This window comes from Phodopus roborovskii, unplaced genomic scaffold, assembly GCF_943737965.1.
Source record: "Phodopus roborovskii unplaced genomic scaffold, PHOROB, whole genome shotgun sequence".
Taxonomy (NCBI): domain Eukaryota; kingdom Metazoa; phylum Chordata; class Mammalia; order Rodentia; family Cricetidae; genus Phodopus; species Phodopus roborovskii.
Window position 1 is genome coordinate 12464837 of NW_026126407.1, and position 25164 is coordinate 12490000.

The 25164-nt window shown below is 47.7% G+C and overlaps 2 protein-coding genes and 1 pseudogene across 5 annotated transcripts in view; all 3 read left to right on the forward strand.

The window, feature by feature from the left end:
* Window positions 1-338: 338 nt before the first annotated feature.
* On the forward strand, window positions 339-14257 carry Arhgef15 (Rho guanine nucleotide exchange factor 15). 4 transcript variants are annotated; one of them, XM_051180323.1, is made up of 16 exons: window positions 339-457; window positions 2223-2878; window positions 3126-3458; window positions 3704-3758; window positions 5101-5159; window positions 5238-5449; window positions 5572-5732; window positions 5899-6051; window positions 6678-6807; window positions 9569-9643; window positions 9747-9839; window positions 9915-10075; window positions 10176-10328; window positions 10667-10749; window positions 10859-10963; window positions 12701-14257. In XM_051180323.1, the coding sequence occupies exons 2-16, from the start codon at window positions 2272-2274 to the stop codon at window positions 12850-12852; spliced, it is 2532 nt and encodes an 843-aa protein (XP_051036280.1). In that variant the 5' UTR covers window positions 339-457; window positions 2223-2271; the 3' UTR covers window positions 12853-14257. The 4 variants fall into 4 exon arrangements, 3 of the variants coding, with proteins under 3 accessions (XP_051036280.1, XP_051036281.1, XP_051036282.1); XM_051180324.1 differs by lacking the exon at window positions 339-457 and adding an exon at window positions 817-931; XM_051180325.1 differs by lacking the exon at window positions 339-457 and adding an exon at window positions 1927-2079.
* A 3195-nt stretch (window positions 14258-17452) lies between these two features.
* On the forward strand, window positions 17453-18009 carry LOC127219099 (60S ribosomal protein L21-like; annotated as a pseudogene).
* Window positions 18010-22584: 4575 nt separating this feature from the next.
* The window catches only part of Odf4 (outer dense fiber of sperm tails 4), a 4433-nt gene continuing 1853 nt past the window's right edge, over window positions 22585-25164 (forward strand). The window contains exons 1-2 of the mRNA XM_051180334.1: window positions 22585-22775; window positions 22938-23230. Coding sequence (XP_051036291.1) covers window positions 22621-22775; window positions 22938-23230 — 448 coding nt within the window. The 5' untranslated portion in view covers window positions 22585-22620. The remainder of the gene's footprint in view (window positions 22776-22937; window positions 23231-25164) is intronic.

Consider the following 25164-nt stretch of genomic DNA (forward strand, 5'->3'; position numbering starts at 1 on the left):
CACCCCTTTCACCAGTTTTATCACACACTCCCAGCCCTGGGAACTCAGTTTCCCAATCAGAGAGCAAATTAAAGGAAGGCGTGTGGTGAGGGGCACTCCACAACCTGACCTCCTTCTCGCCAGACATGACTTCTAGTCACTGTGGGATCCTCCCACTGGAACCGGGAGTCAGAGCCAGGACCCAGAGGAGAAACTGGGAATGCAGAACCGTGAGCAACAGGTCACCCTTCCATCTGAAAGATCCCCTTCCCCACCTCCCTCCACACCCCCACCCCTAGCCTGACACAATGGCTGGGTGGGGCTGAGGAACTGGCTTCCTCTGTGGAGATGGAAATCTGGGCCTTCAGTTCCCGCCCCAGAGACGAAGGGACACTTATTTGGAGACGTTGGGCAATATTTGGTGCTCCAAGGAGGCAGGAAGATACGCTGAAAACAGAAATTACCCCAAATCATAAAGGTAAATTCCTGAGGGGGGAGCTCTTCAGATGGGAGGGGAGAGAAGAGAGGTTCCCTGTGTACAAAGTGTGGTTGGCTCACACCAAGGCAATAGGTTGAAGGCTGGGAAGACAGACAGTTGTGCAAGCGGTAGAATGATAGCCAGACACCCCTTAGCTGAGAGGGAGGTATGCAGATGGGCTTGCGGTACTGCCTGCCAAGCTGGCCAGGGCCACCCCATTCTCGCCCAAACCACACAGCAGCACAGGTGAGGATGTGCACACAGTGCTCTCTCTCCCTACCCGAGTTCCAGCCTTTTCTAACCTCCAACACCTTGGATGCCGGATTCCTCACATCCTCTAGGCCCGGTGTGCGCATGTGGAGCGTAGTATGGTTGGGGGGGGGCGGTGTCCGGTTGGGAGGAGGATCGGATTCCTGTTTCCTGCCCCAACTCACTCAGCCCTAGGAGGTGACTGAGAGTGGAGGGAACTGGAGGGTAAGTGCTTGGGGCCCCCCAACTATCTCAGCCCTGTAAAAGGCTTGAGCTGGGAGTGGGGAATGAAGCAGAAGCAGGTCCCTGGGATGGGGCGGGGGGGGGGGGCGTGTGAGTTCCCTGAAGGGGCAAAAGCAAAGACCACTGCTTGGGTTCCCTCCATGAGGGGCTTCGAGGCAGCATGCAGGGGCCAGTGTATGAGCTGCAAGCTAAGAGGTCCTTGATGCTCATCTCTTCTCAAGAACCTGACTCAGGACCTGGAAGGCTATGACTTCTGATCACACAGGGAATTTAGGGGCTCTCTTGTGTCCCAGCTCTGATGTCCCACATCCTCCTTGTCAAGAGGAAGACAAGCGCAGGTCCCAGGTCCCAGTACTGTTGGTTCTATGCTTTGGCCCCAGCTTGTGGCCACCTTCCTAGGCATCCCGGCAGGACCCAGCCTTCCACTGGAGCTTCTCCCTGTGTCCAGACCCAAGTGTGGCAAGGATAAGATGATGGGGGCAGACGAGATCAGGCTGGGACCCCTGGGCTCCTGTTGTCAGAGGCGCCAGGAATCTTCATAGCAGGAAAAGGAGACTAAAAATAATCCGGAAAGGGAGAGTCCGGAGAGAGGAACTGGGAAATGGGAGGGGGGAGGGGCAGTTAGAGCAAGGAAACAGTGATACATCCCTGGGCTCAGGCACTGGCTTGCACGTGTGCGTGCCTGCGTGTGCGTATGTGTATACCCACACACTTTACCCAGATAGCAGAGACGCATACTCTATCCTAACACCACACACTCCTTGACATTTCCCTGACAAGCCACCGTCATCGACGCCACTCTTGCCCAGCATACATCCCAGAGCACACTCAACTCTCACTCATTCAGCACTAGATAACAGTGCACACTAACTCCTGCACATAGTGACTGTACCAGCAGGCTGACTTCCTTTCACTGCATCTTACTGATTCTCTGCTACGCCTGCCTTCCCATCCTCCCCAACAGCTTGTTCTTAGCCCCACTGTGCCCTCTGACCTGGTTGGCAGCAAAAGTCAAACGACAGAGAAGCTGGCCATGGCAGTAAAAGCCTGTAATGCCAGCACTCCAGAGGTTGAGGCCAGAGGATCTTGAAAAAGAAAAGCTACCCAGGAGGGTCCAGGGATGAGCAGGGGTGAGAAGTGAAGCAAGATGACAAGCAGGAAGGGAGGGAAGATGTTCTTCACCTGACTCAAAAACATAGTTTCAGACCTCCTCTGTCTATCCACCAAGGGTGTTAGGTTACTGAGGGGCATTTTCTCCCTCCACCCTCCTCAGGGGATGACTTCCACAGAACACCTTTCTCCTTGCAAACACTCAGAAGACGATGTCAGCTCAGTCCCTGCCTGCAGCAACGCCCCCTACCCTGAAGCCCCCTCGGATCATCCGCCCCCGCCCCCCTTCTCGCCATCGGGCTCCACACTCCCCGGGGCCTCCTCACAATGGTTCTCCTTCGAAAGCACTTCCCCAAATTCCCAATGATGCATCAATCTCAATGTGCACCTCCATCTTCTGGGAGCCGCCCACGTCTTCCCTGAAGCCCCCAGCCCTTCTGCCCCCCTCAGTTTCTAGAACCAGCCTGGACTCTCAGACTTCCCCAGACTCTCCTTCCAGCACACCCAGTCCCAGCCCAGTGTCCCGGCGTTCCATCTCCCCAGAGCCAGCACCCTGCTCTCCAGTGCCCCCACCCAAGCCCTCTGGGTCTCCCCGAACACTTCTGCCCTCGCTCCCTATGCCTCTCCAGGATGGCCCTGCCTCAGCCCCTGGCACGGTTCGTAGACTGGCTGGCAAATTTGAATGGGGGCCTGAAGGCAAAGCCCAGTCCTCAGACTCCCTGGAGCGATGCTCCCAAGGGGGCACGGATGTGAATGGAGAGAGAGAGACGCCCCAAGCCGCCCTTCCCGGGAACGGGTCCCAGGAGAATGGCACTCCAGGTAAGCCTGAGTAGCCCCATAAGTTAGCTCATCTTTTGTTCTCAGTTCTCGAAAATTGGACACTTTAAAGGGCTACCGTTTCTAACGTAGATTTTTTTTTTGTTTGTTTGTTTGAAAAGTCTAATTTCTGTGTTTCTTAGCGTTTGCAGATAGGGTGGATGAGAGCTACACATAGCTGGGGTTGGTCCTTTATGTGGGAGATGGTCCAGGCCCCCAAGAACTCCTTAGACAATCCCTTCTGTGACAGATGCTGCCCTGGCCTGCCCTCCATGCTGCCCCTGCGTTTGCCATGTAGCAAAGCCTGGCCTGGAGCTCCGATGGGTGCCTGTGGGGAGTTCTGATGATGTCCTCAGGGCTCCCTGCCGAGCATCCCCACTGCGAGCCTCCCGCTCCCGCATCAACCCACCAGTGATCAGTCATCCTCCAGTTGTCCTTACGTCTTATCGCTCCACTGCTGAGCGCAAACTCCTACCTCCCCTCAAGCCCCCCAAACCAACGCGAGTTAGACAGGATGCCACCACCTCTGGGGAGCTTCCACAGCCAGAACTGGAACTGCCTTCAGAAGATGGGATCCACACAGGTACAAGGCCTGGGAGTTAGCGGGGCCTGGAGTGGTAGGAGCTCCGGGCTTTGAGGGCACAGGGTGGGGGCTGAGGGGCCAGCTATAACCCCACCAAGCCCTGGACTTTTACTTTTTCTCCCAGCCGCTGCTTGGGAGTTGAGGGAATGGTAGTCTTGGTGTTGGTCTTCCTTGAGGCTGGGGCTCTGCATCTTGGGCTGGGGGTCTTGGAGGTTAGGTCTGGTCACTCTGGATTCTCTCTCCAGGGGACAGGCCTGAAGAAGTGCCTCAGAATGTTCCTCTTGCAGCCTTGGAGGGAAGGTACTCATCTCCCCACCTATGTTCCCCTCTTCTCTCCTCTCCTCGGCATGCTCTCACGCAAAGGCAGACAAACTTCAAGTTGCAATGATTGCTACCTTACCCGCAGAGCTGGGAAGGGGCAGGATTCCAGACACGAGGAGCCCAGGTTTCTAATGTGATCTCTATTCCTTAATAGTTATGTAACCATAAATAAATTCTCCTTTTCTGGGTCTCAGAGTCTTTCTCTAAGAAGTAGAAATAAGCTTGACCCTGTTCCATGGGGTTATTGAGGAATAATATTAAAAAAAAATCTGGGTTCCAGCTAGGCTTAGTGGAACATGCTATAATTCCTGCAAACTGAGGCAAGAAAATAATCAGGAGACAAGGCCAGCCTGGGATACATATCCCTGCTTTATTATTTTTTTTTTTATCATTATCTTGGAAGTCTGAATTAAAATTCTTTCTTTTCTTTTTTTTTTTAGGGTAGATTTTTTTGTTGTTGTTGTTGGTTTTGTTTTTCTGGACAGGATTTCTCTGTGGCTTTGGAGCCTGTCCTGGGACTTGCTCTGTAGATCAGGCTGGCCTGGAACTGACAGAAATCTGCCTGCCTCTGCCTCCCAAGTTCTGGGATTAAAGGCGGGCGCCACCAACTCCCAGCTTCTAAAATTATTTCTTAAGATTTATTTTTAATTATGTGTGTGTGTGTGCTTGTGTGTGTCTGCAGGTACTTATGAAGGCCCAAACAGTAGGATCGCCCCTGTAGGTTAAGTTACAGATAGTTGTGAGTCACCTGATGTAGGGACTGGGAATCAAACTCGGGTCCTCTGAAAGAGTAATACAGTCTCTTAATCACTGAGCCATTCATTTCTCAAGCCCTCTATTAAAATGATTGTTGGGTAAAACCATTTGGCAACCAGGCCATCTCTTATGCTTTCCAGGACAGCTGATCATCTTAGATTGTTTTCTTATTAGAAGTAATAATAATCCAGGCATATTCATTTGTTTAGAAAGTATTGACTACAGCAGCTTGAGAGAATGGCTGGTAACTAGGAGAGGGGAAAGACAGGGAGCCCCAGGTGTGAGAAATTGACCAAGTCACAAAGAAGGCCTTTTAGACAGTGCTCCTATGTGAGAGGGCTGGAGGGAGGGGCTTGAAAGTATCTACTGCACAGAAGCTGAGAGAGCAGGAATGTTTGGGGCCTGATTTGCCAAAGGCCTCCCCTCCAACGGGCACATAGGAGTGTTTGGGTTTGATCTGGGGAGCTGTCGGGATCCCTCCATACAATGTGCACACAAGTTCTGCACCTCTCTCTTCTGTTATCATGCAAACTACACCCACAGATCTTCTTTGCTTGCTCCACAGGGATGAGGAAGGGCTGGAGGTGTTGAAGGAGCAGCAGTGGGAGCTGCCCCTGCAGGACGGTAGGTCTCTCCTGTGATGGGCAGGAGGGAAGAGTTCTAGCCCCTGGACCTCCCTGATGTTCTCTGTCTACCTTCCAGAACCTTTATACCAGACTTACAGAGCAGCTGTGCTGTCAGAGGAGCTGTGGGGTGTGGGTGAGGATGGGGGCCCCTCTCCAGCTAATCCCGGAGAAGCTCCCACCTTCTCCAGGCTCCCTGGACCTCGAAACACTCTGTGGCAGGAGCTTCCGGCTGTGCGAGCCAGTGGTCTCTTAGAGAGTCTAAGCCCCCAGGAAAGGCGCATGCAGGAGGTAGGTACCCCAGGGTGGGACTGAGAAGGCTGGAAAAGGGGATAGAGGAAGCATGTGACCTGAGTCCTGGGCTGGTTGTGAGGTGGCTGGCCTTTCTACTGTGACCCTGCTCTCCTGTCTAGAGCCTGTTTGAGGTGGTGACCTCAGAGGCCTCCTACCTACGCTCCCTGAGGCTACTGACCGACACCTTCGTGCTGAGCCGGGCTCTCCGGGACACACTCACTCCTCGGGATCACCATACACTTTTCTCCAATGTGCAGAGAGTCCAGGGTGTCAGTGAGCGGTCAGTGGGGTCCTAAGAATGTGGGCCATGGGCTACCTAGCATGCTCTTTAGCTTTCTCCCTCTTCTAGATCTTTCCTTCCATGGACTTAGTTTTCAGCACTGCCCTGAAAACCCTGGAAAACCAGACTTTCTGCCCTCCATTAATTGCTTCCTGTATGTTTTCAGGTTTCTAGGAACATTACTGTCCCGTGTCCGTTCTTCCCCACACATCAGTGACCTGTGTGATGTGGTGCATGCCCATGCAGTTGGTCCTTTCTCAGTGTATGTGGATTACGTACGGAACCAGCAGTATCAGGAAGAGACCTACAGCCGCCTTATGTGAGTACAGAGGTTTCCCCCTTTCTCCCTGGAAATGTGTTCCAAGACCATCGGAGGATAGTACTAAACCTTATACGTCCATATCTAAGAAAATGACTTATGAACTATGCCCAGTAACTGATCAACAATAGCTAATAATGAAATGGGAAAATCAGAGCAATCTCATGTAATCAGACTGTCAGCATCACTGTTCTTTGTTCTTGCACCTGGTGGACATAAGTAAATGAAGGGTTACGCAGACACAGCTCCGTGACACCACCACAATCAACTTGATAGACAGGACAGCTACTAAGTGATTGGTGGGTGGGTAGTATATATACATGAGTACACTGGACAAAGGGTTATATTAGTGTTCCGGGCAAGATGGGATAGGACATCTTGAAAGTTTAGCATTACTAGTCAGAAAGGCACTCACTTGAAAATGTATGAATTGTTAGTTTCTGGAATATTCTGTTTAATGGTATTGGGTAATTGAAATTACGAAAGCAAAACTACAGAGAAGGGGGACTTCTGTATCCCAGATTTGGAGGAACCTGAGGAGTCATGTTAAGGCTGAGGCCAGGGTTCCCTGGAGGGTTCAGGACCCTACTTGAGGGCACCCCTAGGCATCTGGGCTTTCTTCACAGGGACACTAATATGCGCTTCTCCGCGGAGCTGCGACGGCTGCAGAGCCTCCCCAAATGTGAGCGGCTTCCACTACCATCTTTCCTGCTCCTGCCGTTCCAGCGTATCACCCGGCTCCGGATGCTGCTGCAGGTACTGTCCTGCTTTAGTGCCCATCTCATCCCACCAACCCTGCCATGGGAACTCTCTCCAAGGCCTCTGGTCTAGTTATCACCGTTTCCTATCCCACCATGACCACACACATCCTCTCAGGGCAATGCCTTCCAACCTCAGCTCCCTAAATACCTCAGGGGGAAGAAATAAACCATAGCTATTCCAGCGATCGTGGACTTCAAAGGGCCATCGTAAATACATAGATGTATAGTATAACATTCAATTTTTATGGTGGCTGTAGGGCAGGGCTGGGCACTGTATTTTAGTGGTAGACATTTTGCCTACAGTGTCCTGAATTAGGTCTTGGATATAATCTCCAGTGCAACTAACTAAATAAAACTTAAATAAATGAAAAGTTCCTTAGTTGGGTAATGCTGAGGAAAAAGATGGGGGTTTTATGAAACACTTCTTTTACATCTATTTGTGCTGTGTGGTGTGCATGGATGAGTTGGTGTGTAATATGGGAGTCAGAGGAGAACTTGCAGAAGTCAATTTTCATTTTCATCATCTGGGGTTTGAGGATCAGATTCAGGTCTTTAGGCTTGGCTGCAAAGTGCCATCCCAGGACACATTGCAGGAGTGCATTTTTGATTTTTTTCTGTGTAAGTCCCACAGAAGCTGTTACCCTCCAAGCCAGAGAAACACTTTTCAACCCAAAGTGTAGCCTCCCCAATGACTAAGTCAACTCTTTTTAGAATTTTTAAAAGATTTGTGTGTTTTGATTTTACGTTTGCGTTTTGCCTGTGGAGGATAGAAAAGTGAATTGAACTCTCTGGAACTGGAGTTAAAGACAGTTGTGAGCTACCATGTAGATGCTGGGTCCTCTGGAAGAGAATTGCGTGCTTTTAACTGTGGAGCTACTCTTCAGCTCCCAATATTGGAATTTTCTCTTTCTCTTTTATACAAAATCTTACTGTGTAGTTATGGCTGTCTTGCTATGTATTCCAGGCTAGCCTGGCTGCCAGAGTTCTGCTTGCCTGCACCTCTGGAGCACTGGTAATAAAGGTGTGCACCCCCATGCCTGGCAGTATTGGAACCCTTCTTATTTATTTACTGAAGATTTGTTTCTTTATTTTTTTGTATGTATATGAGTACTCCAGACGGAGACTGTATGACAGAGGAGGGCACCAGAGATCGTGTGAGCCACACGCATGTGGGTGCTGGGAATTGAACTCAGGACCTCTGGAAGAGCAGCCAGTGCGCTTAACCTCGGAGTCATCTCTTTTTTTTTCCTTTTTAAAATTTGTGTGCACTGGTATTTTGCCTGCATCTATGTATGTGTGAGGGTGTCAGAATCCCTGGAACTGAGTTACAGACAGTTGTGAGCTACCCTGTGGGTGCTAGGAATTGAACCTGGGTCCTCTGGAAGAACAGCTGGGGCTTTTAACCGCCAAGCCATCTCTCTAGCCCCCCCTCCCCCAGTACTGGAATCTTAGTGGGAAGAGTGTTCAACTAGATGCTGCTACTATTGTTTTCTTTTTCTTTGTTTTTTTTTTTTTTGATGTTGTTGTTTGTTTGCAGACAGTTAGCTTTTTTGTTTGTTTGTTTTTCGAAACAGAGTTTTTCTGTGGCTTTGGAGGCTGTCCTAGAACTAGCTCTTGTAGACCAGACTGGTCTCAAACTTACAGAGATTCACCTGCCTTTGCCTCCCAAGTGCTGGGATCAAAGATATATGCCACCACCCACTGGCTTAGACAGTTGGCAGCCAGTTGGCGTTGTTTTTTGTTGGGTTCTTTAGCTTTGTTTGTTTTTGCTGGTTTTTTTTTTTTTTTTAACTCACTATGCAGCCAGGCCAGCCTCAAACTTGCAGTCTTCTGCCTCAGCTTCTTGAGCGTTGGGATAGTAGGTGTGTACAGACTATCTTTTTTTTTTAAAATTTTGTGTGTGTGTGTGTGTGTGTGTGTGTGTGTGTGTGTAGGAGGATCAAACTGATACCTCACTCATGCTAAACAAGCACCTTACCATTGACTTCTAACCCAACTTCCTTAAGTTTTATTTAGCTTTATCTGGCCTCCATGTAGAGAACATTATAACAGTGACACCATACTAACTCAATGGTTGCCGAGAATGCTGTTCAAGGCCCAGTTCTAAGTGTTCTACACCTGTATAAACCCAGGGACAAGTGTGTGAGAGCAGGAACCATTATTTAGATGACGTTATAAAGGAGGATACTGGGTACAGTTGCATAACTTGGCCTAGGCCATGCAAAAATAATGGATGGAGCCAGATGTGGTGGTGCATGACTGTAATCCCAGCATTCCAGAGGGTGGGCAGAAGGATTCAGAGTTCAAGGCCAGCCAGGGCTGATTAGCAAAAATGTAATCTCAGTAAAACATACACGCTAAAAATAAAGTAAATGGAAATCCAGGCATTTCTAACTGCCCTGCTGTATTGTTAGGCTAGTAGTTATTAGAAAAAAATAGGACCCCCCCCCAGCGTTTATATGTGCTGAGGACTATGCTAAATCCTCTTTACATATCACCTCAAATCCTCACAATATTATTAGCATGTTAAGTAGATATCAGCTCCATCTTATAAATGGGGAAAGTGAGCCTCTGAACAGTAAATAGTATGACTTGCTCAGCCTCTGGCAGCTGGCTGGTCTCATGACCTTGCCGAGGGTTTTCTTGGGTGCTCTGTGAACCCTAAACGGACATTTGGCAAAGCTGGGCAGGGCCCACAGCACCTCAGACTCTCAGGGGAACGGAGGATCTCAGTCACCCTTCCTCTTTGTTTCCAGAATATCCTAGGCCAGACAGAAGAGGGGTCCAGTCGCCAGGAGAATGCCCAGAAGGCCCTGGGTGCTGTGAGCAAGGTGGGCAGGATGGAAGCTGAGAAGGAAAGAGGTGCCAAGGGTAAAGGGGAAGTGGAAGGGGACAGGTGGCTACTGGGATGGGTGACTCGATCCCCCTCACCAGATCATTGAGCGCTGCAGTGCTGAGGTGGGACGCATGAAGCAGACGGAAGAGCTGATCCGACTCACTCAGAGGTTGCGCTTTCACAAGGTCAAGGTTAGTCCTGCCCGGACTCTCCATCGCGCCTTTCCTCATCATGGTGTGAGGCTCAACCCTTCTCTTTCCTCCCAGGCTCTACCCCTGGTCTCCTGGTCACGGCGCCTAGAATTGCAGGGAGAACTGACAGAGTTGGGATGTCGGAGAGGGGGTGTGCTCTTCAACTCCCGTCCCCGCTTCACTCCCCTCTGTCTGCTGCTCTTCAGTGATCTGCTGCTTATCACCCAGCCCAAGAGGTGGGTCTTGCGTGGGAGGGGAAGAACCCAAGCTGGAGTGGGGAAGAGACATCTAGCAGGACATGCCTGCTCTCCTCTGAACGCCCTCTTCCCTGGGTAGTGGGCAGCGGTTGCAGGTTCTGGACTATGCCCATCGCTCCCTGGTGCAGGCCCAGCAGGTTCCTGACCCATCAGGACCCCCTACATTCCGTCTCTCTCTTCTAAGCAACCACCAGGGCCGCCCCACCCACAGGCTACTCCAAGCAGCCTCACTGTGAGTCATGTTTCTAGAAAATACTGTTGGGGGCTGGGGATGTGACTCATTTTGCCTAGTGTGCATGAGACCGGGGATTCAACCCCCAGCACTGCAGAAGAGAACAAACCAGCATGGTGGCATACCTTTATAATCTGAGCACTGGGGAGACTGAGGTAGGTAGAGGGGCCAGCCTGGGCTGCCGTGTCAAAACATGCAAACAGGCAAGCCACCCTTAGGACTGTCACCAGACCTCTCAGACTCTGTGTTCTATTGTTCTTTTTCCTCTATGGCCCCTATTGCAATCCTCAGGAATGTCTCTCGGGCCGCTGTGAACCTCTTCCTATGTTCACCACTAGGTCAGACATGCAGCGCTGGCTGGGAGCCTTTCCCACCCCAGGTCCTCTTCCTTGTTCCCCAGACACCATCTATGAGGACTGTGGTAAGTATCTCCCAAAGGGAGGAGGGAAAGAAATTCAAGTCTTGGGGGATATGGGATGGCAACTAAAAAGAATGATGTTACCATTGTGATGTTACCCATACTCCACCAGAGTGTTCCCAGGAGCTGTGTTCAGAGCCATCAACACCTTCCAAGACTGAGGGGCAAAGTCTGGATTCCAAGGTCCCCCGCAAGCATCCACACAAGAATCCTGAAGGTGAGAGAGCCTTTCACGTACTCGTTCAGCAAATATTCATTGAACAATATGCGCCAGACACATGATGTCTCATGACCTAGTTCTGGGATGAGTCTAGGGTCACACATGATAGGCAAGTGCTATAGTAATGAGCCCCACCCCCAGCCCTGGAGTACACTTTCTAACAGAGGAAGCAGACAGTGGAGGCTGAGTGAGCCAGGCCTGGTGACTCTGATGTTGGTCTCTGCTGTCACTTGAGAGGCACAGGCAATCAGATCTCTGAGAGTTCAAGGCCAGCCTGGTCTAAACAGTAAGTTTCAGGCCAGCCAGGATTATGTAATGAGACCCTTCCTTCCTTCCTTCCTTCCTTCCTTCCTTTCTTTCTTTCTTTCTTTCTTTCTTTCTTTTCTTCCTTCCTTCCTTTTCTCTCTTTTTTGTTTGTTTTTAAAAGCAGGGTTTCTCTGTGTAGCTCTGGCTGTCCTGTGAGTCATAAGGGGGATATGGGATGGCAACTAAAAAGAATGATGTTACCATTGTAACGTTACCCATACTTCACCAGAATGTTCCCAGGAACTGTGTTCAGAGCCGTCGACACCTTCCAAGACAGCCTGTCCTGGTACTTGCTCTGTAGACCAGCCTGGTCTTGAACTCACAGAGATCTGCCTGCCTCTGCCTCCTGAGTGCTAGAATTAAAGATGTGGGCCACCACTGACTGCTCTCAAAACAAAACAAACAAAACAAAACACAAAAACAAAAGAAAAGAAAGAAAGAAAGAAAGAAAGAAAGAAAAAAGCCCCAAAAACAGAATTTCCAGTGTTGGAAATTCTTTTTTTTTTTTCTTACAGCCTATATGTGTAGTCCCAATACTAGGGCAGTCAAAGCAGGAGGAATTGCTGTTTGATTGGGTTACATAGTGAATTCTTAACCAGCCACAACTCATTTGTCTCAAACAAAACGAATCTAAATGGGATAAATATGTATAAATTTTATGTAGTAGAAGGGGGTGAATGCAATGGAAAAAAGAATAGAATAAGGAAGGAGGGAGTTGTAGAGTTTGGTAAGATTTCCAATAGGTGAGATAGAACTCACTAGGAGGCAATGTGTGAGCCTGACAGAGGTGCTCAATCTAGGTTTTTGGTGTCTGTAGAAAGAGCGGACCAGCTGGAAGGCACAAGCAGGGCAAAGGCCTAGGACCTGTTGTGCAATAAAGGAACTGTAAGGAGGCCATTGTACCTAACTGATCCAGAAAAGGGGCTGGGAGCAAATGAGGTTACAGTGGTAACAGATCAGGCCTTGCAGCTTCTTGCAAGAATTCTTTTTTTAGATTTGTTTTTCTAGATTTATCTGGTTTTATGTGTATGAGTATTTTGCCTGCATGTATATCTGTGCACACGTGTATGCCTGGCACCTGCCAAGGTCAGAAAAAGGCACTGGATCCCTTGAGAGCAGAATTACAGATGATTGTGGGTTACCATGTGTGTGCTGGGAATCAAACCTGGGTCCTCTGGAAGAGCACCGATTTCTCTTAACTGCTAAGCCAGCTCTCAAGCCCAGAAGTTCTTCTGATTGAGTAACAGAAACAGTCATTGCGGGTCCCAACATGGAACAGCCACAGACTCAGATGCTGGTGTCACTTCCAAGAGTAGTAGTAACTGAAGTTGATCCCCAACCCACATGACCTGAGACCCCAGAGGTCCTCCTTCCCCAGTCACCTGACCTCTGTCCCTGCTCCCCACAAGCCTGTTTTTCTTTCCCTAGGCTGGCTTAAAGGGCTTCCTGGAGCCTTCCCTGCCCAGTTGGTGTGTGAAGTCACTGGAGAACATGAAAGGAGAAAGCATCTTCGGCAGCATCAGAGGCTTCTTGAGGCTGTGGGACCCTCTTCAGGCACCTCTGACACCCCTCAACCCTAATGCAGGTTAGGGAAGGGGCACAGATTGGGACACTGGCAGCAGCATGGAGAAGACAAAGTCTGCCCATCAATCCATATCCATCCATCATGTATTTGCTGTCAGTGGAAACACTACCTCTAGTGGCAACCAATAGACCACAGAGCTTCAGGGCAGAACAGTTAATGAAACAGGCCATCTGAGTCTACAACAAGAAAGAATGAGGATGGCTTGAATGTGTTGCCAGTGGAGACAGTGGCCATGGCCAAGACCTTAGCTATCGAGTATCACCAAAGGAAGATGAAGCCGGGGCAATGCATTGAAAAATGGCATCATCGGAGTAGTCCAGTAGACAATAGAGATGGGCAAGAACCCATTCGGCCAAAAAGATGGTGATCTGGGCTCAAGAGACCAGCGGTCACACTGCTTGGTTCCACAGAAGCCACTGATCCTAAGGTCCTTTGAGTATAGGAAGTATAAATTAATCTAACACTTCTATTTCTGGTCTACTTCCTATGCCCATTCAAACCACTTCCTTTCTTGTAGAAGAACCTGGAGTGTGTCTCAGAGAACATGTGTGCATGTGTGTCCATGCATATATGTATCTAGGAAGGCAATTCTGCTGAATGAGGCTGGTGTGTGTGTAAGAGAGAAAGAGAGAGAGCCATTCTTGTCAGTGACTGAAAGCTTCATTTTTTTTTTCCTGTTATTTTTCTCCAAAGAAGATGTTTGGCCTGAGTTCTAAAGAGATACTGAATATAGCCTGGCCAGAGGCTAGGACTGTGGATGAGAGTCATGGATTCTGGGTCTCTTGGGTCCCTCTGGATTCCATGATAGCTGAAGGATGGTGTTATGAAATAGTCAAATGTGCTGCAAGACACTGAGGGACTAAGTAACTGGGATGCAAGACCCTCTGCAGTCTGTGGATATTTTCCCATCCCAAACATTGACCTCCATATTCTATATCTGCTGTGCATATCTCCCAACGTGAATTGTCATCATGCCAGCCTCAGGCTGCAGAACAGGCCAGCCGGTGACCATTCTGGGATTCACTTCATCTAAATTGATCCTTTCAGAAACAGAGGGCCAAACTTAGTGGAGGCAGGAGAAGTTAGTGCTGTTGTCCAGCCTCAACTACAGTTTCTGCTGATGAGAACCTGCCTTGCATGATGCTGGAGAGGTGAGGGCAAAGATAGTAGAACAGACCATTGCTGGGGCTGGAGCTCAAGCCTGTGCAAAGGCTCTCTTCACAACCGTGCAATGCTTTTCCTTCATATATGACAACCTGCCCAGACAGAAACTGCCACGATGATTATGGGAGGTGAAATGACTCTGGGGACTTGAAGGTGGAAGGGCACTTGGCATGTCCACTGCTTTCACCCCTCCCACATGGGAAACCCTCAATAAAGGTTGATGGCATTGTCCTGAGGCTCTTAAGGCTTGAAGGAACAGTGATCTATAAATATGGTTTTGTATGGGATTAGTGCTGCCAAAGACAGGTGCCAAGAGACCCGGAGCAAGGCCTGCCTGGAGTGTGTTGGCCCCTGCACAGCTTCTTAGAGATCTGTACTTGCAGTGGACCAGAGGGCAGGGTCAGAATGGCTGGAGCTGTGTAGAGGGTACAGTAAGAGGTCAAAGGGCAGAGTCAACAACAAAGGCATTTCACTGACCAGCCAAGTATCTCTGTATTTGATTCCATTCTATGCCTGCTTATTGACTGTCTCTTAAATGCCATGCACAGTTCTGGGGGATAAAAAAGACAATGTAAGCTGAGCATTTGTGGCACAAGCCTTTAATCCTAGTACTCTGGAGGCAGAGGCAGGCGAATCTCTTTAAATTCGAGGCAAGCATGGTCTACAGAGCAAGTTCCAGGACAGGCTCCAAAACAATACAGAGAAACCCTGTGTCAAAAAACAAAAACAAAACAACAACAACAAAAAAACACAGACAAACAAAAAAGACAATGTAAGAAGTATCCTTCACCTTAGGAGGCCTATGTTGACTTGTTGATTCCAAAATCAGCAAATAGGTAAGCAAAGGCTGTGACACAAAATGGTGTTGGGGTGAGGGAGAGTAGCTTTAGGGAAGATCCTGGAGGAAATGACATCTGAGCTGAGACCCTGATGACAAGAGAAGCAGCTGTGGAATGGTCCAGGGAGTATGACAAAGGGACCAGGAGTTGTGGATAGAGTGGTGGAGAGGGACCTGACACATCTACACCTATTTCTTTCCTTTTTTGGGGGAGGGAGGGAGTTCAAACAGGGTTCTCTATGTAGATCTGGTTGCCTTGGGACTCTTCGTAGACCAGGCTGGCCTCAAACTCACAGAGATCCACCTGCCTCTGCCTCCTGAGTGCTGGGATTTAAGGCATGCGCCACCACTGCCTGACACATTTTCTTTTAACCCTTTCAATAATCCTGTAAGTCAGATACAAATATTGTCATCGCTATTGTTATGTGGATGAAGACACTGAGGCACTGAGCCGAAAGGGCAAGCCACACAGCTAACAGACTGGAGAATGGGTACCGGGACACAGGCCAGCCAGCTCCAGAATGCAGATGGGCTAGCACTGCCCTAGAGGTCAGGTCTGCCAAGGCCCTTAACTACTTCTGTTCCTAATGTCTGCTGTATGGCTGTATATCCAGGGAACCCTGATCAGAGAGTCATCCCTTGCTACTCACAAAATGGTTCAGAATATCCCTGAATCCTCAACAGAAGTAGATGGCAATTTAATAGACTAACATATGAGTTTGGTTCAGTGCATCATGGGACCAGGATGAAGAAGGATATTGGGATTTCATTTGTTTTGTTTGAGGACTCAATTTCACAGTGCATAATTGAGGCTGTTCACAAAAGAGCCACAAGGAAAAAAGGACAGCTTGAAGACTGTACAAAGTGAAACTTATTGGGAGGAGGGTAAGATTTGCTGACAGAATGGGGTCCTGAGAAGTAGCAGGAGCAAGCAGACTCCTGGGAGGACAAAGTGATTTCTGCCCCCATCAAATGCATTGGGTTTGCATTAAACCAACGTGAAGAGTTAAGCACATTCCTGGTGCCAGAGTCTGGTCATAAACTGTTCTTACCTGCTTATGGTTCACCAGGAAAGCAGACAGGGTAATCTGGAGCAATGCTGTTGTTACAACTTGCCTTGCTTAACTTTGCAAGGTGTGTCCAAAGCACCCAACAAACCAACTTGTAAGGCAAACTTCACTTTAACTCAGGGTTTCAAGTTTTATAGCTTTGCTTGCTCGCCCTGGTGCTCCAGGGCTGTGGCTGAGCAGAGGGTGCATGGCAGAGGGGGTCTGCTCTCCTCATGGTGAGTGAAGAGGAAACAAAAGAGGAAGTGGTGGAGTTTAGTGTCCCCTGCAGAGGCATGCTCTTTGGGGGCCCTGATTCTATCGGCCCCACGTTCTAAAGGTTCTTCCCACCAACTAATCTTGGTTAAGCCTTCAATGTATGCCCTCCAGGGGACATTTAAGATCTATATCAGTGGGATATGATGGCACCGGTAAGAAATCCCTGTATTTATAAGGCCAAAGCATGAGGGTCTTTGACTCAGTGCCATCCTGAGCTCTGAGCAAGATTCAAATAAACAGAATATAAGACCTGATCATAATACAGCTTAAAAACACCCATACTCAAGTCAAGAGAGTTAAGCAGATAGCCTAGGATCTGAGTTTTCATGTGATGATTCAACAAGGGAAGAATCTACTTCCAAATCCACTCACTTGTTGGTGGCATTTGGTTTCCCCACTAACTTAGCAACGGACAAGCTGCCCATCACTTTAGCCATTCATTAGAACCTAATCACTAAGTAAGGTGTGGTGCACATCTGAACCCCAGCATCTATGAAATGGAGGCAAGAAGATCCAGAGTTCAAGGCCAACTTCACAGAAAGTGAAGGCTGCTCATACTCACACACACACACACACACACACACACACACACACACACACACGCACATGCACTCACCTCAATCACTAAATGCTTACTCAAAAGGCATTACTGCTATATAAAGATACAAATAGCAAGAGCAGGGAATCACTAAATCTACTTACTGTAGTCAGTTAAAGAGGAAATAAAATAAAACCTTCCTCAACTCATCTTCCTTTAATTGTATCTCAATAAACAATTTCATTTTGTTTGTTTTGTTTTTCTTTTTTCTTTTTAGAGAGGGTCTCACTATGTACCTGGCTGGCCCGGTATTCTCTACACATACCATGGTGGCCTCAAACTCACAGAGATCCTCCTGTCTCTGTCTCCTAGGCACTGGGATTAAAGGCACACACAACCATGCCTACCTTTGGGGGGGGGCGTTGTTTTGTTAGTTTATTTGGTTAGGTTTTTGTTTGTTTTTGAGACAAGGTCTCCCCCTGTGTCTGACCTCAAACTCACAGCCATCCTCCTGCCTCAGGCCCCCAAGTCCTGAGATTACAGACATGAACTATCAAACGTGGCCTGATTTTTATAAATCTTGCAGAAATATATGCCCATGCAAATCAACTTTTAGGGTCCTCTGGGACCTAAAAAAGACAGTGCAAGTTAGGAGACCTGAAGCTTAAGACATAACAAACCAATATTTATTGACTTACGTAAAAGGTATTTAAAAGGCCACTCCAAGCCTTTTGTCCGCGGCAGCCATCTTCCAGTAACTCGCCAAAATGACAAACACCAAGGGAAAGAGGAGAGGCACTCGCTACATGTTCTCTAGGCCTTTTAGGAGGCATGGAGTTGTTCCTTCGGCCACGTACATGCGAATCTACAAGAAGGGTGACATTGTAGACATCAAGGGAATGGGCACTGTTCAAAAAGGAATGCCCCACAAGTGTTACCATGGCAAGACAGGAAGTGTCTACAATGTCACTCAGCATGCTGTGGGCATCATTGTAAACAAGCAAGTTAAGGGCAAGATTCTGGCCAAGAGGATTAATGTGCGGATTGAGCACATCAACACTCTAAGAGCAGAGACAGCTTCCTGAAGCGGGTGAAGGAGAACGACCAGAAGAAAAAGGAAGCCAAGGAGAAGGGCACCTGGGTTCAGCTCAAGCGCCAGCCTGCTCCACCCAGAGAAGCACACTTTGTGAGGACAAACGGGAAGGAGCCTGAGCTGCTGGAGCCCATCCCATATGAATTCATGGCCTAATGTACAAAAAGAAATAAAGACCTGGACTGTAAAGGGTTTTTCTTAAAATAAATAAATAAAAGGCCACTCCAAGGTACAAACTGGGGGAAGAAGTCTAAGTTTACCTGACACAGAAGTTCATCTTGCTCAGTGGTTTTAAAGAAATTGAGTTGTTCCACTGTGTGTGAGTGAGCACACATGTCTGCACGTCTTCTAACTTGCAGATGGAATGTATTTTAGAATAAAGCTTTAAAATAAATAAATTGCATTCCTGTGCCCATATAGAGCCATGCCTCTTATGTATTAGCTACTACAGTATTTCAAAAAGTGGCCTGTCATTATTTGGGTTTCTTCAGCGGTAGACCATTAGACAAAGATCAGGTCACGGGGGAGGTGAACCCATGACACACTTAAGAAAGACATAAGGAAGTGAGACAGGAAAGGGTTGAAGATCAACAAGGGCTATCAAACTGGAAACAACCATGACAGTTGAAGCCTCATTCCATGGGTAGCTGTAGTTGACACACAAAGTAAAGTCACAGGCTATAAAACAAAGCTTTATATATTGGAATTGCTGTCTGTGATGACTTCCAGTGTATAATAGCCAAGTTGAGTAGTTTTAGAGACTTACTTAAAAAGCTAAGGAATATTTGTGTGTGTGTGTGTGTGTGTGTGTGTGTGTGTGTGTGTGTGTGTGTGTGTACCTGAGTGTGTGTGTCTGGGTATCATCTGCATATAGTAGCCTATGGATGTCAAAAGAAGCATTCGATTCCCTAGAATTAGAATTACAACTGTGAGTCATTATGCAAGTGCTGGGAACTGAACCTGGATCCTCTGCAAGAGCAGGAAGTACTGTTCACTGCGGAGCCATTTCTTGAGCCCCATAAAAGCCCCTATGTATTTATTATCTGGATTTTAACAGAAACATTTCCAGCTCTTGTTATAGGATGTCACTTATTCCAGTCGGGGATGAGAAATTTAGGAAATTTGTTTGCCGAGCCTGAATCTGCCACCCTTCCCTTCACTCTCAGACTTTTACTTGGGTCATATAGAGGTTGCTGTGTTTACTTGTGTCCATCTTTATTGCATTTTCCAAGCTTTGTCTGTCTGTTGATGCTAAGAATGGAAATCCATTGAACAGTGTTTACTTTATGTATTGTTACTACATAAACATTCTGCTGCTGAACTGGAAGCCACTGAGATTACATTTCCTTTCTTAAACAACTGTCCTCTTTCTTTTTTTTTTCTTTTATCTTTCTTTCTTTCTTTCTTTTTTTTTTTTTTTAGGTAGGGTTCATGCCATGTAACCCTGGCTGGCCTGAAACTTGCTATGTAGACCAGGCTGGCCTCCAGTTCCTAGAGATCCACCTACCTCTTCCTCCTGAGTGCTGGAATTAAAAATATGTGAAAACCCACCTGGATTCTTCTTAGTTTCCGAGACAGGATGTCCTGTAGGCTCAGAAAGTCATTACATAGTCAGGGATCATCTTGGATTCCTGACGCCTCGCCTTCATCTCCCTTGCATTGGGATGATAGTTGTGTTCGTGGCTTAAGCTGTTTTCAGTCATCTTTGGAAAAGTAATTCTTAAAATTTTTAAATTATGGCTGGGCAGTGGTAGCATACACCTTTAATCCCAGCACTTTAGAGGAAGAGGCAGGTAGATCTCTGTGAGTTCTAGGCCAGCCTAGTCTACAAAACTAGTTCCAGGACAGGCTTCAAAGCTACAGAGAAACCCTGTCTTGAAAAACAAACAAAAAAGAACCCAAAAAACAACCCCTCCCCCCAAAATTACATTTGTTTATTATTTATTTTTATTTTATGTGCATTGGTGTTTTGCCTACATATATGTTTGAGTGAAGGTGTCAGCTCTTGGCGTTATAGACAGCCTTGAGCTACTATGTGGATGCTGGGAATTGAACCCAGGTTCTCTGGAAGAATAGCCAGTGCTCTTAACCACTGAGCCATCTCTCCAGGCCCCATGTGTATTAATTTTTAAGTTACATTTTTATCTCTCCCTGTCTCACTCTGTGTGTGTGAATGTTCATGAATTCAGTGAGGAAAATGGTTCTCTCCTTCTACTATGTGGGCCATAGGGATGAACACGAGGCCTCTAGGCTTGGCAGCAGGTGTCTTTATACTGGTCCACTGAGCAACAGCTGTTTTTTTTTTTTTTTAAGTTTTTATTTTTTTACTATGGGCTAGAGAGATGGCTCAGCAGTTAACAATGGCTGCACTTCAAGACGATCTGGGTTCGATTCTCAGCACACACATGGTGGTTTACAACCATCTGCAAGTCCAGTTCCAGGGGATCTGATGCCCTTTTCTGGCCTCTGAGAACAACAGGTGTGCACGTGTGCATGGACATACATGCAGGCAAAACATCCATACACAGAAAATAAAAATAAATAAATCTCCAAGAGTAGCATATGTGAATGAGTGCCTGCCACTTCACACAGGAACTGGCCTATTAGCAGTAGCACGTGTATGCCGGTGTGGTCCCCTCCAGCCCACTCTTCTGCCTCTTCTGAGAAGTCACCATCAAAGGCCCTTTTGCTTATTTTCCACTGCTTTTTAAAAAAGTACTATGCATGGTGTGTGTGTGTGTGTGTGTGTGTGTGTGTGTGTGTGTATCATGCTTTGCCTAGTGGTGTTTGTTTGTAAGCTCTATAAAAAGTGATATTGTATTTACAGCATAATCTTCCAGGAGTTATATTCTTCAGAAACAGATTTCCAAGAGCCTTCCATGCGCTGCTGTGAGACCTGCTCATTTTTATGACACAGGCTTGGAAACCCCAAAAAGCATCTGAGAAAGGAAACATGACACTGACATCTCTGGCTCTGCAGTTCCACTTTCTAAATCTGGGCAGTCACTGCCCTTGAGGGCTGTCCCACCTGGCAGCTTCAGGGTTCAGCCTCCGATTGGCTGGCTCTTCTGAGGATAGCACTTATTCCCACAGGGCGACAGAGAGCAATCCACTGTAAGGGCTATGGGTGGTAGAGGCATAGCTTGGGTGCCTCTCTGTGTGCACGAGAGCCCTGGTCTTCCTAGAGGCAGCGGGCTACTCTGGGGAGGCCACAGTGGGAGGATTGGAGTCCCCATTTGGAACTGTTCTTGGTATCTGACTGCTCGTTTAAACTTGAGGTTCAGAATTAACACTTCTTTTGCATAAACTCACTTGAACTTTGTTGTGGTAACTAATATGCAAGGATGTCAGCCTGGAATTATCCTCTATGCTTTTGCCTTTTCCCTATTTGCTGGTGAGACTTCAAAACAACTATAAATAGAATTCAACAGAAACAATACCATATACTGGGAGCCAACAAGGACTCGGTTCTTTATCTCATTCAGTAGTCCTTGAGACAAGTCTTAGTGTCTGCCTTCCAGATGAATAGACTGGAACCCAGGCTCAAGCAAACAAATGAACATACACACAAACAGGGGCCAAGAAATGGCTCTGTTGACTCTATCAACCTGAATTTATCACCAAAACCATGTTTAAAAAAAAAAAAAAAAAAAAGAGGCTAGAAAAACCATCAGTTTGTGTGACACCCCAGCTATCTTCATTCCGTGTCTTCTGATATTAAGAAGATGAGAAGAAGCCAGGGATGGGGCTGGAGAGACAGCTCAGTCATCAGTTAAAAGCACTGGCTGCTCTTCCAGAGGATCAGGGTTTGATCCCCAGCACCTACATGACAGCTCACAACTGTCGTAACTCCAGTTCCACAGGATCTGGAACCCTTCTTACATGGGCATACATGCAGCCAAACACCAATGCTTATTAAAATAAATAAATCCTAAAAAGAAGGCAAAGGATGGTATCTCACACCTGTAAAATCCTAGCACTTGGGAGGCAGAGGCTGTGGTGCCTATTTAATATCAAATCAGACAGGTTCTCCCAACAGCATCCCTCAGTCCCTATATCCAGCCCGCAGCCCTGAACTTCTCCAGCCCTCTGGGCTGCTCTTCCTCCCAATGTCCTTCCCTGTATAGCCAGCCCAACCATTTTGATCACCCCTTGTCTTTTGGGCTTCCTGGCTGCTGCACCTGATTCTCCCCTTTCCTTTTCCCTGTCTCTTCACATGGCTCAAGGAACATGTCCACTGAGGACTCTCCCAGATGTCCCTGTCTCTGCCTATACTCTCCCTTTCATCTACAAGAAACTTTCTCCTCCACCATGCCTAGGAGCAGTCATGTCCTTCCCTTTTTCTTTCTTTTTTCATTTTGTCAGCTGCTCTATAGTGAGTTCCAAGCCAGCTGAGCTACAGAGAAAGTACCTGTCTAGAGGAAGGGGGATATTGAAAGGGGAGGGGGCTGACCATTGTTGATTGGAACTGAGTGGAGAGGTGAGACAGGGGAAGGGAGGAAAATGGGGAAGTGGGAAGGTTAATTCATGTTTGGAATAAGTGTCCTAAGATAAAGGAAGGTATTCAGGTCTTTTCCTAGAGGCCTGTCTTTCTCCCTCTCCTTCCCGTCAGTGAGCTTTTGAGATTAGAGAAGAGAAACAGGCTGGCTCAGAGATCATCACCTTGGGTAAAGGGAGACAGCAGCTAGGAGAGAAGTGTCTGATCCACAGTTAGGGGGCTGGAGCCAGAGAAATAGAATTTTGAGAAAGGGTTGGAGCTGAATCCACAGCCCATCCCCCATCTCACTGCTCCCCAGCAATATTCCATGGCAGTTAGGGCCTGCTCAGCAGAATGGGGTGAGGCCTTCTCGGATCTGGAGCTCAAGTGCCTGAAAAGAAGGTTCCCCCATTCTTCCTCAGACACTAGGCCTGTGATGGAAACCGATCTGAATGAGGAAGAAATTGAGAAGATAAGAACCAGGTGAGTGTGGAGAGGGGAGCAGGTGAGGGTGGAAAACAAACACACAAGATGGGAGAGAGTGGGCATCAGAGGCCTGGAAGAAAAAGGGGGTCTTGATGGAAGAGGGGTAGGCCGGGCAGAGCAGAGAGAACTTGTACAGGACTCTTTCCCTTTTCCTGGAAGGAACAGGCGGTCACTCACGGAGCATCGCCGCAACTCCCAATTGCCCTTTCAGTGGAGAATTACACACAGCTCCCGCTGGATGGCCCAGGTGGTGGCCTCAGAATTCAGCCTGGTGGGCTTCTTCCTCCTTCTGGTCATGGTCTTCTCCGAGAAATGGCTGTACCCCTCTAAGAGTCGTTTCCATCAGCGCTACCCCAAAAATGTCACCAATAAAGTCTACACCTCGATACATAAAATGTCCACAGGACTACTGTACACCTGCATATCTAGAAGCTGCTCCAGCTCAGAGAAAGGTGAGCCCCTGCATCCCATGCCAGGCCTCCAGCCTGCCCCGACCTCCGTGGTGGCCCCCACAGTCCTATTCTCTCCTGTCAGCCATCTTCATTTGGCTCGAAGGAGGGTTCTGCTGGCATGGCACCCTCTGAGGATCATTTTCTTCCTTTGGTTTGACCAAATGAATTCACCTGACCCAGTAGATGTCACCTATTTCGGTAAAGCCTGAAGGATTTTGCTTTAAGAATGTCAAGATGAGCCAGGTGGTGATGGTGCATAGCTTTAATCCCAGCAGTTGGGGGACGGAGGCAGGTGGATATCTGTGAGTTTGAGGCCTGCCAGGTCTACAGATGGAGTTCCAGGACAGCTAGGGTTATATATGGATCATTCCCGCATAACATCCCCTTCACCTTGAGGGGCTCTGTCCCCTAGGTTTGCATACCCAGAGCCCTGAGATGACCCCGGAATGTTCTCTTGCAATCATTCCCCAGCTCCTGCCCCTTTCCTTTCCTTGTGCGTGCATCTTTGAACCAGCTATGCACTTGCCCTTTATTGTTTGGCTTTCTTGAATTTTCACAGCCACTTAATTTCTGACTCAAGTCTCATTCCGTGCTGTCCCCTCACCACTTCAGAAATGTCTGGCTCTGGATGTCTGTTTCCAATTGCTCGTTCTCCTTCACATAAGCAAAAGGTATACAGCAATTCTATCTTTTTAAGGACAAATATGGGAAAACAAAAAATATCATTAATGGCATGCTATTTGTCCAGCCAATTGTCCACCTGTCACAAGAGATGGGGATAATTGGGCTTATTTTGTAGATGGGAAGATTGGAGCTTAGGGTTAGTACATTGCCCAAGGTCATACCACATGAAATGGCAATATTTGAGTGATTCCCACCTACAAAAGAAGGCATAAACTTCGTAAAGACAGATGTAGAATTGTGTGTACCTTGCTCTGTGATCCATTTTCTTTCTGTGGTGCTATGAGTGAAACCCAGTTCCCCACACATGCTAAGTGTGAACATCACCAGGACCTTATTCTGTAGCCCAGGCTATTGTAGGATTCATTATGTAGCCCAGGCTAACTTTGACCTGGCATCCATCTTCAGCTTCCTGAGAGCTGGTATTATAGGCATGAGCCACCACACTTGACTTATGCACTCATTGTTTCTTTGTTGGTTTGCTTTTTGGTTTTTAGAGACAGGATTTCTCTGTGTAGCTCTGGCTATACTAGAACTTGCTTTGTACACCAAGCTGACCTTCAACTCAAAGAGATCCACCTGCCTCTGTCTCCCTAGTGCTGGGACTAAGGGTATGGGCCACCACCATGCCTGTCACTTTCTGTCTTCTAAGAAGTGAAGAATATGCTTTGCACAGTGTATGCCACATGCTCCTGCCACTATGACCTGGAGCCCAGTGGCCATGGACTAAATCCTGAAGCCAAGAGCCAAGATAAATCTTTCTCACTTTAAATTGTTTCTGCCAGGTGTTTAGTCACAGAATTGAACAGGCAACTAATACAGAAAGTTGGTAACAGAAGAGAGGGGGCCCTTCCTGATCCTGTGGAATGAAGCCTTTGGAAATAGTTTGTGGGAAGAAGCTGGCCCCTTTTAGCCAGATTGTAGTGAGACTTGGGAGTCAAACAAAACAAGAGTAAAGCCAGGTGTTGGTGCCGCATGCCTTTAATCCCAGCACTCAGGAGGCAGAGGCAGGAGGATCTCTGTGAGTTTGAGTCTAGCCTGGTCTACAGAGCTAGTTCCAGAACAGCCTCCAAAGCAACACAGAGAAACCCTGTCTCAGGAAAAACACACAAAAAACAGAGTAAAGGGTTTGAAACCCATGCAGTCAAGCCAGGAAAGAAGCAACATGAAAGGTGTGGCCCATGATGTCATGGTCATTAATGAAATTAGACTCATTCAAAAGGAGCCAACCACTATGCATTGGAACAATAGGG

Coding starts and splice junctions, on each gene's coding strand:
- Arhgef15 (XM_051180323.1), top strand. CDS start 2,272: ATGTCAGCTCAGTCCCTGCCTGCAGCAACGCCCCCTACCCTGAAGCCC. Junction 9,840..9,914: donor TGCGCTTTCACAAGGTCAAG/GTTAGTCCTGCC, acceptor CTTTCCTCCCAG/GCTCTACCCCTGGTCTCCTG. Junction 10,076..10,175: donor CTTATCACCCAGCCCAAGAG/GTGGGTCTTGCG, acceptor TTCCCTGGGTAG/TGGGCAGCGGTTGCAGGTTC.